Raw genomic sequence first — 12,390 nt, 5'->3', positions numbered from 1 at the left:
TATTCCAAAATGGATTAAATTGATTTATTTCCTCAAAATTCTACACACAACACCCCATAATGACACTGTGAAAAAAGAGTTTTTGAAGTTGCAAATTTATTAAAAATAAAAAAGCTGAAAAATCACATGTGCATCAGTATTCACAGCCTTTGCCGTGAGACTCTAAACTGAGCTCAGGTACATTCTGTTTCCACTGATCATTCTTGAGATGTTTCAGCAGCTTAATTGGTCATTGGTCATTGGTAATTGGAGTTCACCTGTGGTCAATTCAGTTGATTGGATTTGATTTGAAAAGGCATACACCTGTCTATATAAGGTCCCAGGGTTGACAGTGCATGTCAAAGCACAAACCAAGCATGAAGACAAAGGAATTGTCTGTAGACCTCCAAGACAGGATTGTCTCGAAGCATAAGGCTGGGGAAGGTTACAGTAAAAGTTCTGCTGCTCTGAAAGTTCTAATGAGCACAGTGCCTCCATCATCCATAAGTGGAAGATGTTTGGAACCACCAAGACTCTTCCTAGAGCTGGCCGGCCATCTAAGCTGAGTGATCGACGGAGAAGGGGCTTAGTCAGGGAAGTGATCAATAACCTGATGGTCAGTCTGTCTGAGCTCTGTCAATCAGCAATTCGTAACTTTTTGATTTAGTGGCTAAATGTTATGAATTCATATGATCTCATTCATACAATTTAGTTCGATTTGCTTATCCCCCAATGACGGTTGTGTTTAGGGGTCGGGTTTGGTGCCACGCCTCCTTTTTAAAATTGTACATTTTCATTCGACTGAACTCGAATTTGTACGAATAAGCCACTAAACTGGCAAAAAGTAAAATAGTTACGTTTCCTCATGAGATCAGGCTGGTATTTTTACTTGACACGTTAGTGATTTCTTCATAAATCAATGTATGTTTGAGCAAATGTCTTAAAAACAAATTATTATGGCCATCACTTAAATGTTTATATTTAACCAACAAATTGCAGCAGCAACATCACTATATTTAAAAAGTAGATAAAAAAATGTAATTTTAATGCGTAATGAAAATGTACATTTCAGTGCAATGCAGTACAAAGTTTGACTTTATTCTTTATTACAGAAATGTAATCAATTTCTTTATTAATAAATAATCATATTCAAATATTAAAATGTCCAACCCAGGCTGTGAATAGGTACCAAGGTCTATATTTTAAGAGTCTGCAAAATACATAACTGGAGGTATGTCTGCTCACAGTTTTTATTTTTTATTTTTTTTGCAAATGCACCAGAGGCCACTGTGTGCGCTTTTTGATGATCTCAAATTTCTCTCTCATACATCCACCAGAGGGCACAATATACACTTCAGTCGACCAGGCCAGCTTGCCGTCGACTGACTGACTGGCTGACGGACCCACATACCCATCAACCTAAAAACCCAACCAATTGCGTTTTCATAAACAATCTAGAAAAATAAAATCAGTTGCAGCCACGTGATTTTACCACGTTTTCAGTCTGCCAGTCAACTCAGCTCCATGTCCCAAGTCCATTGGTGTATGTGGCGAGCTACTTAGCAAACTGGTAACACCGGAAAAAGGTAAGTTGGGGCATCATACCACCCCATTACATACAGTTGAATTCAGAATTATTAGCCCCCCAGAATTGTTAGCGCCCCTGCTTATTTTTTTCCCCAATTTCTGTTTAATGGAGGGAAGACTGTTTTAACACATTTCTAGACATAAAAGTTTTTTCTAATAACTGATTTATTTTTATTGCCATGATGACAGTAAATAATATTTTACTTTATATTTTTCAAGACATTTCTATACAGCTTAAAGTGACATTTAAAGACTTAACTAGGTTAATTAGGTTAACTAGACTGTTTAGGGTAATTAGGTAAGTTATTCTATAATGGTGGTTTGTTTTGTAGACTATCGAAAAAGGAATTAGCTAAAAGGGGCTAATAATTTTATCCCAAAAAAAGTTTTTAAAAAAAAATAAAAACTGCTTTTATTCTAGCCGAAAACAAAACAAATAAGACTTTCTCCAGAATAAAAAATATTATCAGACATACTGTGAAAATGTCCTTGTTCTGTTAAACATCATTTGGGAAATATTTAAAAAAGAAAAAAAAATCTGAAGGGGGCTAATAATTTTGACTTTAACTGTATGCTTTAAAGATAAAATGCAGCACTACATACTGTACCTCTGGCTACACAATTCGCGATCTCCAGAAATGTAGACAGGGGTACATATCTATAATGAGTCTGTGTTGAAAATGTCTAATATTAATACAATTAAAATAAGTTAGCTATATAAAATTATATTTTTTGGCCTAATGAATTTCTCATTTTTAATTTCGATCCAGAAATTGAATTCCAAACCATCGGCAGAGCTTCTGGACCCTTTCACTTAAAGCTGCAAATAACACTTCTCTCCATTCACTTGACTTCAATAAATGTTTGCCTTGGTTCTGATTTGCAGACACTGTAGTCTTTAAATCCCAATATTCCGCAAATTAACTTTTCGACAACCACATAAAATCCCCAGATCACGTGAGCACATTTTATGATCTAAACGTTCTGTAAAGTTTGCCAAAGTTAACAACAGTAAGTGTCTGGAGCTGAGCAGACGTTCAATCCTGCCACTTTTCCTAATCAAACGTTTTATGGTGCTTCCATATTTATCAAGTGGGAAAAACCTTAATGTGGACAGTGCTGCGAGCGTCTAAAAACAGAAACAAAGGGCTCTCAGACATGCAGCCCGATAATGCGCGTGGAGTATATCCATATCCACGCTGAGTAAACAAACATTTTGCAATTGCATGAGATGAGTCAAATGTCATCATTAATCAGGTTTAGAGACTAGTGAAGCTCCTGCGGTGAGGGTGAACGGGGTTAATCGGATGTGCTGACTCACACACACAAACACACCGGTTCTGCAGCGGTCAGCAGGACGCAGCCCAGAGTGGATTTAACAGACAAAGAAGCCATAGATCCCAACAGAAGAGACTCACGGGTGAACATAGGCTTAATCCAGAGCTTCGTTTTTAATTTAAAGAGGTGTAATTGATTGGTCTTACTTTATTTTGGGTGACTACTTAAATCAAAATATAAATACAATGTACTTAATGTGTTCATAATGTATTGCAGAACACTTCTGGTGCTCTTGAGGTGGGACATGGGTAGGGAATAGAGACAGGTTTGGTGGTGTGGGTAGGTTTAAGGATGGGTTCAGGTCAAAAGTGTAATTATAAATGTAGTTATAGAAAATTAATTACTGACGTAATTACATGCAGGTCAAGCTTAAAGAGCCCCTATTATGGGCTTTTAAAAATGACCTTCCATGCAGTGTGTAATACAGCTCTAAGTGAAGTGAAATATCCAGCTGATGTTTAAATCTGAAAGTGCATTGTGTTTAAATCAACCCAAGCTCAATCTGAAAACGTAGTCCCATGGATGTTTCGGGAGACAGCGAAATACATCCTGGGAGGTACGTATTTGTGCAGTTTTTTTTTTTTTTTTTTTATTAGAATATGCAAAAATCATACAAATACAAGAAAAAGATCAACAAATAACAAATACAAAGCAACGAAACAAAAACAAAACAAAAACAACAACAATATAGTCATGTACTGGTATGTGCTTGAGTGTGTGCGTGTGAGTGTGTGTATGCATGTAAAGGTAACTTGGTGGACAGGTCAGAGTACATACATAAAGGACAATAACAGTCAATAAATGAAGCAAGTGTCACAGATATAGATAAAACATATAGAAAGAAACCAGTCAGAGGTAGGGAGTAACAACAATGCATATTAATGTATGATAGTAAAAATGAGAGTAAAAAAAGAAAGAAAGGACAACAGTAATAAGTTTTTGTTTTCGCGAATTTGCAAGAGGTCGCTGTGTGTATTCGCATCTCGAACGTCTCTGTAGTGAATTGGGTAGGCTAAATTGTCCGTAGTGTATGTTTGTGAATGAGTGTGTATGGATGTTTCACAGACATGAGTTGCAGCTGGAAGGGCATCCACTGTGTAAAACATATGCTGGATAAGTTGGTGGTTCATTCCGCTGTGGCAACTCCAGATTAATAAAGGGACTAAGTCGAAAAGAAAATGAATGAATTAATTAATTAATAATTTTATACATTATATTTATCTTTTAAAAAATTGCTTACATTAGCAGATAAAACACAAGGTAGGTCTACTGTCTCTCAGACACTTTTACAAGCTGTCATTCATTCATTCATTCATTCATTCATTCATTCTCACCATACTTAAGGTCTTGGTCTCTTGTTTATCCTCATAGCATCCATGTGGGATAAAACAACAGCATCTTAACTCTGTCTTTCGTGGAATGGAGTTGCCGCTTTATGTATAGTAAAACAGACTCATTCAAAGTAGCGTCACTGCGCAACAATACGTTACACTTCAGACTGTACAGTGCGTTTTCTTTTTCTTATAATGCAGAGTTTTGAGGTAAGGTTTAGCGGCTTTTGCATCTGAACTCTTCATATGTCTTCATATTCTTCATATTGTTTTACAAACGTAATACAAGTTTATGTGACTGTTGAACAAGACATGATCAAAGATGCCTGCTTTTTTGGTCAAGCTAAAATAGGAAAATATAGACTGCAGTTTAATCAAGGTATTTCTACCATCTGGATATAAGTAAGATAATATTGTTGGAAGAAGGAGTTTCCCTTCAAAATATTGAAAAAAGCCTAAAATATCATTTAATTTGTTGAATTAGCCTAATGCTTCTACGTACATATATATATATATATATATATATATATATATATATATATATATATATATATATATATATATTGTTGAATCTATGCAACAAAGGATTATTGTGTGTGTGTGTGTGTATATATTTATATATTTATATATATATATTTATATATATATATATATATATATATATATATATATATATATATATTTTATATATATATATATATATATATATATATATATATATATATATATATATATATATATATATATATATATATATATATACAGCTGAAGTCTGAATTATTAGCCCCCTTCGACAGAGCAAGGAAATTTTCACAGTATGTCTGATAATATTTTTTCTTCTGGAGAAAGTCTTATTTGTTTTATTTCGGCTAGAATAAAAGCAGTTTTGAATTTTTTATGTACCATTTTAGTGACAAAATTATTAGCCCCTTTAAACCATATTTTTTCTCGATAATCTACAGAACAAACCACTGTTACACAATAACTTGCCTAATTCTCCTAACCTGCCTAGTTAAGCCTTTAAATGTCAATTTAAGCTGTATAGAATTGTCTTAAAAATATCTAGTCAAATATTATTTACAGTCATCATGGTAAAGATAAAATAAACCAGTTATTAGAAATGAGTTATTAAAATTATTATGTTTATAAATTTGTTGAAAAAATCTTCTCTCCCTTAAACAGAAATTGGGGAAAAAATAAATAAGCGATCTAATAATTTAGGGGGGCTAACAATTCTGACTTTAACTGTATATATATATATATATATATATATATATATATATATATATATATATATATATATATATATATATATATATATGTAGGATCGAGAGCCATTTCATATGCTCTTTTGGAAGACCCGTAGGAGTCAGGGAGTGGACAGTTGATTTTTGGGAGATTCTCGTTTGAGAGTTTGCGGGAGATGTGGAATGTGTGAGTGTTTTTGCGGGCGGTTTCTTACTGAGCTCTCTGTCCGCAGTGATGGCTGCTCGCCCGCCACTGGAACCACACCACTATCCTGCCAACAAACTCCAAAACACATCGGCTTGTGTAATCTCCTTACACTTTCACCCTGCTGTGATGCTGCCATGCAGCTCATCTAATTAACTAAAGCTATTAAACAGATCTGTCGACAGCTTTGCCATCAACACATATTTGTTTTGCATTTTCATGTCTTCCTTTTTTTTTCAAATGAGAGCTACCTGGAAATGTATCTAATTTCCATCCCCCAATATTTAGGATGGAACACATCCCAGTTTTCACAGCGTAATTGGAGGGAACTAACTGCATGTGTACGCGCGGGCCGGTGTTTTTCGGGGAAAACGAGAGAAAGAACATATTTGTTTTGAGTACTTTAAGGAAAACTACCGACTATCTGATTAAACTGGGGAATTAACATACGGCTTGAGCAAATTCATAACTCATAAGCACACATAATCAATTTCAGCCACTGGCAAAACTAACACAAACAGTAGACATCCTGAGGCGAGCGTCTCTGAATGTGCCGTGATGAGGAACATACGTTAGCCATTGATGCTCTGATAGCCCAAGCAGTGCGGTTTACAGCCCACTGCACAGCTGGGATCTGGAAAACGTATATTTTACTGTTCATTGCTTCCTTTTAACAAACTTAAAGGTATCTTGTTAAAAAAAAAAGGACACAAAAGCCACTTTTGTTCAAGGCCAAATCACAACCTCATCTGAAGCGTAGCACTGGGTGAGCTTATTTTACTTCAATAAAACCCCACTGTTGCACTAGTAACTGCAAACAGAGAGTGAATGAGCTTGTGGGTGTAGTTTTGCACTTTGCACCATTTGGTAAATCAATTAATTAGAAAATGAATTCATTAGAATGGCACAATTCCAAACAATTCAATGGGAATTCATGCAGATCATATTCATATCAGGGTTGGTCAAGCAAAAACCCTGCACTGACCAACAGAAAGCTGACTGTTCTGAAAGTGCGATCTAATATTGCTACATGATTGCAAAAGAATGTATTCTTTGGAATAAACCACTTGAGATGCCTTTCGTTTTCATGGGGGTGCTTCAATTAACAGGAAAAATTTTTTGAATGGTAATGCAACCATACTTTTTGACTAAGGGCTCTATTTTGACGGTCCATGCGCAAAACGGAAAGCGCAGGGCGCAAACGCTTTCAGGGCATGTCAGAATCCATATTAGCTAATTTAAGGACAGGAAAATCTGCTTTGCGCCGTGGCGCATTGTCTAAAAGGGTTGAGTTTATTTTTCTAATGAGTTATAGGTGTGTTTTGAGAATAAACCAATCAGAGTCTCATCTCCCATCCCTTTTAAGAGCCAGCTGCGTCGCGCCAAGAGCGCATTCGCTATTTATATGACATAAAGTAAGTGTAAGTGGAAAAACTGAGCATTTGACAAGCAAACAGTTAACAGTTTTTTTTTTTTTACAGAAAACAGTTAAACAGAGCATCTACCGCGCAAGAATGAGAAATAATCGATCTACTTTCACTTTCGCTCTTGTGGATAGGGAAACCTTTACGCACAGACATCAATTAGTCTATAAATAATTAATTTCGTTTGTTAAGCGCAAATATTTGTTTCAAAACTATTTCTAAATTCAGTTCTAATTTCCAGCAAACGAATAAATGAATAATAATAACGAAGTGTGCTCAAAAACCTGAGTTATATCCGAAAACACATGCTGTGCCCCATATGGTCTAAAACCTGACAGGAGGGCAAATCTAAGCTTGTTTTTATTAACACAAATATAAATATGGATATAATAAATAATACTGCTAATAATAATAATAACATTATACAAAAGCAAATTGTTATGAAAGAACTGAAAAAGCCTCCCGAGATTAAGAAGGCATAAAAGCGAGGTGTGTAAGCGAGGTGCAACTCTGCGCTGGAGTTTAGACCAGGTTTGTTTTGGTCTAATGAAAAATCTATTATAGTTTGTCAAAATAGCAACGCGCCAGCAGTGCACCTCAGAACACTTTCCTTTTTAGACCAGAACACCTATGGGCGCACATATGAGCGCTAATGCATTTGTTATTTAAAGAGCGTGGTGCAACGCCTCAAAACGACTCTTGCGCCAAGCTGAAACTAGCAAACAAGTATTGCGCCTTGCCTTGCGCCACATTGCGCCGGGTGTATGATAGGGCCCTAAGTGTCAGACGTATCATTTTCAGAGATGGTCTTCTAAATCTGAATTTACTTTGTTCTAGAGTGATGTCGCATCAGAGAAAGAAGGGAGTCACAATTTATGGAATCCATATAAATAATTCAGTTCACAAAAATCTGTAATCCTCAATGCGGTGCAAGAGTTACATTCAGGGGTGCGCAACAGTTTTCAGTTCCTGACTCCAACTAATATAGGCAGATGATATTAACAGGTGGAGTTTAGCGAAACTCGTCACTCATCAATCATTCTCCAGTCCTCCATTTGGCCGCACCCATACATACATCCTCTTTTTTATACAAATTCTCTGCACAATGTTAAAAGCCTAAGCCTTTCTCAACTGCATATATTCTGTGTTTAGTTTTAACACATTTCTGTGAACAGGAAGTTAATTTTAGACAATCAGGCCTTTGCATCTCTATCAGCTCCATCTACTTCTGGAAATATGCTTCTTTAGTATGCAAAACACATCACACTTGAGAAGAAGTCTGGGTAATATATCACCTTAAGCAATACAAACACAAATGTTTAATGAAAAGAAAAAAAATATTCCTTTAACACTTTCTAGAGGTACATGTCAATCTCACCACTGTTGCTTCATTGAGCGTTCTTCCAATGAGCTGGTTATTAGTGTTGTTAAACAAAAGAGACATGCAAAATATGCAGTGCAGGAGGGAGCGAGGACCAGGATCAAAAAATGCTGCCTTAAATACAGTATAAGCTTTTGTTGAAGCGACAAGTGTGCATTATTAAGCTTAAAAATGTTTAATCTCCAGTGAAAAACTGCAAAGAACCAATCTGAAAAGAAATAACCTTCACCAATAAGATGAAGCTAAGATAATAATCAATAACCATTCCTAGAACATTTTGAGCAATGTCACCCGACCATCACAAATGTGTTGATGCACTGTTTTCTTCATAGATTCCAGATACCAGATGCCAATGAAGCCCCTAAATGTCCTGCAGCAATCATCCAAAAAAGCAAGAAATGAAGACTAAAATACTGTCAGATTTAAAACAGACTATTTCACCCAACATTTGCGTACTGTATTAGTCATGACTGTCATTAGCTTTGCAACAGTTTATTTAAAATTCTCGCTCGTTTCCTGTGAGCTTTTCATGATTTGTCTGTAGTGTGTTGGACAGATTTGTCCTGTTGCTCTGAGAAAATAAACATAATGAGAAATTAATGAGGCCTCTTTAATGGGAACTTGTAAACGGGCATCAGTTTCCCTCTCATCTCTGCTATCTACAGGTTACAGCTCAATCTGATAGAACACCAGCATTATAATGGAAACCACATGACCACACGCTAAATAAAGAGCCAATCAAGCCTTAATCATCAGCATTTAAAAGACAATTAGTACTGGATCTTATCATAAGCTCTCCATAAACGGAGTTATCTTAGTGTCTACCATTAAGTCAACTCCTCTTTTATGAACAACTCAGCATGCTTACACCTATCAGACCGCTGTTGCTGAAATCTTGACATCCTCTGCTGGTGGTCCATCACTCTTGCGGATTTAGGAAGGAAAAAACAGCTCTCTCAATTAAACCCTAGACTTTACTCAAGGATTTACCTCAAAACATACATCTGAACAGGCAAATCAAGGTATTTAAGGGGGATTCTTATGTTTGCACCCATGTTTGAGCTGCTTTTACATTAAAAGTGAACTGTAGCAGAGTTCACATGAACCGTACTCCAGACCTCCCACCCCCAAAACGAAGACAGCGTTCACACTATCCAAACAAACCAAACTCTGACATCAAATGAACCCGGGTGCGCACCAAAAGTGAAAAGCCCCCTAGGATTAATGGGAAATTACAGACAGTTATATTAGAACAGGACTGTTCCTGTCCAGCAGAATCAATTCAGCGAATAAAACAATTGCCAGAGGCTATGAATTAACTCAGCAGGGAGTTCCATCAGTGGGGTTGTTAATGTTTACCAGCTCCTTCAGCCAGACTGACGATTACTGGCATGAAGTCAATTTAGCTTTGCACTTTGGCCAAGAACTATATATATGTACAGTTGAAGTCAGAATTATTAGCCCTCATGAATTACTAACCCACAATTATTTTCCCCTAATTTCTGTTTAACGGGCTACACGTATGTTTTTCAACATAATAGTAAACACAACATAAAAGTTGTGAACAAACAGCTGATTTCTTTTATCTCTGTCATGATGAAATATCTAGATATTTTCAAGACACTAGTATTCAGCTTAAAATGAGATTTAAAGGCTTAACTAGGCGAGTTACAGTAATTAGGCAAGTCACTAGCTATGTTTCCATCCAAGGAGACAAATTAAATGTATGCAGAAAACTGGAATATCGCATAAAAGACGTGCGAATAAAGCTATCCAAGGAATCAAAAAGAACAAACTCGTCACTTCTTGATTAACTGGTACCAAATATCAAAAATTAAAATGGAATTTGCTGTGGTAGGAGAAGCTGCGTAAATCTTTTCTTTATTTAGCAAATGACTTGTACCTCAGAAGACAAATGCTGACACGCAATGAAAGCAAGGTGGCGTTAGAAGGCGTGATGCTGCGTTCACACCAGATATATATACAGTTGAAGTCAAAATTATTAGCCCCCTTCAAAATTTTTTCTTCTTTTTAAAATATTTTCCAAATGATGTTTAACAGAGCAAGGACATTTTCACAGTATGTCTGATAATATTTTTTCTTCTGGAAAAAGTCTTATTTGTTTTATTTCGGCTAGATAAAAAGCAGTTTTAAATTTTTTAAACACCATTTTATGGACAAAATTATTAGCCCCTTTAATCTATATTTTTTCTCGATAGTCTACAGAACAAACCATTGTTATACAATAACTTGCCTAATTACCCTAACCTGCCTAGTTATTAACCTAGTTAAGCCTTTAAATGTCACTTTAAGCTGTATAGAAGTGTCTTGAAAAATATCTAGTCAAATATTATTTACTTTCATCATGGCAAAGATAAAATAAAGCAGTTATAAGAAATTAGTTTAATAAAACTATCATGTTTAGAAATGTGTTGAAAAAATCTCTCCGTTAAACAGAAATTGGGGAAAAAATAAACAAGCGGTCTAATAATTCAGGGGGGCTAATAATTCTGACTTCAACTGTATATACTTTTTTGAGGTAAAAAATATTTAAAAGGGGGGCCCTTGGATTTGCTATAGCCCCAGGACCCAATGTAGTCTTAATCCGGCCCTGCAAACATGCGAATCTCGCGGTAAACTCCTTGCTCTGTTAAACATCGTTTGGGAAATACTTGAAAAAATAAATCGAAATTCACAGGAGGGCTCATCATTTTGACTTCAACTGTATGTATGTGTTATTTAATTATGTTTTAATTAAATAAAGACGGCGAAGCTGTGGCGCAGTGGGTAGCGCTGTTGCCTTACAGCAAGAAGGCCGCTGGTTTGAGCCTTGGCTGGGACAATAGGGGTTTCTGTGAGGAGTTTGCATGTTCTCCCCGTGTTCGCGTGGGTTTCCTTCGGGTGCTCCGGTCTCCCACACAAGTCCAAAGACATGCGGTACTGGTGAATTGGGTAGGGTAAAATTGTCCATAGTGTATGAGTGTGAATGAGTGTGTATGGATGTTTTCCAGAGATGGGTTGCAGCTGTAAGGGCATCAGCTGCATAAAACATGCTGGATAAGTTGGCAGTTTATTCCGCGATGGCGACCCCAGATTAATAAAGGGACTAAGCCGACAAGAAAATGAATGAATGAATGAAATAAAGAGAATTATTTAGCAATATTTTATGTTGCAGTAACATTTATAGTCTTACATTTATAACCGGCCTTTAAAGGTTAGTGAAACTCAGTAAAAATGAGCTTGACAGCCCTGTGTATTTGCTGATCTGATGCGCTAAACATTAAGGAGAAGGTGTGAACTTTGTATTTGTGGTTAAAAAGATGAAAGACAGATGAAAGAGTGGCTTCTGTTTTAATTAACATCACAGAGACAAAGTTTGAATCAGATTTCCTTCCTCACTCTCCATTTAATAACTTCCTCTGTCTGAATCTTTGTATGCTGTTAAAAGTACAAGTTTAATAAGCTGTTAATGACAGAAGTGAGCTGCTGACTGAAGTACACGTCTGAGCAGAACCTCCTCCTCAAAGACAAAACACAACACGCAGCCAACCAATGAGCTTTCAGGAATTCTCACACATTTGAATCTGTCATGGAAATCTAGACATGCGGAATATCTTGTAAACAGAAAACTGTAACTAAAGTAACAACAAATTAATAGCTGAGGAATTCAAGATTTCTGCAAACTTCTTGCATGTTCTGCAACATTTAAACACGGCTCTGCTTTATTTTATTTAAGCTGCTTTATTTGTAAAACATTTTAACAACTCTCAGGGGCAACACGGTGACTCAGTGGTTAGCATTGTCACCTCACAGCAAGAAGGTCGCTGTTTCGAGTCCTGGCTGGGTCAGTTGGCATTTCTGTGTGGAGTTTGCATGTTCTTCCCGTGTTCGCGTGGGT

General features: G+C 36.3%; 1 protein-coding gene across 6 annotated transcripts in view; it reads right to left on the bottom strand.

Moving 5' to 3' along the window:
• Positions 1 to 12,390, bottom strand: part of bbs9 (Bardet-Biedl syndrome 9) — a 196,148-nt gene that overhangs the window by 62,080 nt on the left and 121,678 nt on the right. For 2 of the 6 annotated variants that reach the window (XM_073925779.1, XM_073925780.1), the window contains one exon: positions 1 to 4,066. This exon is cut by the window's left edge and continues 1 nt beyond it. The exons of the other annotated variants lie outside the window; for them this stretch is intronic. In XM_073925779.1, the coding sequence (XP_073781880.1) occupies positions 3,783 to 4,066 (284 nt within the window). In that variant the 3' untranslated portion in view covers positions 1 to 3,782. The remainder of the gene's footprint in view (positions 4,067 to 12,390) is intronic. 6 annotated transcript variants of the gene reach the window in all.

This window comes from Danio rerio, chromosome 16 (genome assembly GCF_049306965.1).
Source record: "Danio rerio strain Tuebingen ecotype United States chromosome 16, GRCz12tu, whole genome shotgun sequence".
NCBI lineage: Eukaryota > Metazoa > Chordata > Actinopteri > Cypriniformes > Danionidae > Danio > Danio rerio.
Note: the sequence above shows the minus strand (reverse complement) of the source record. Positions and strands in the feature narration are given on the sequence as shown.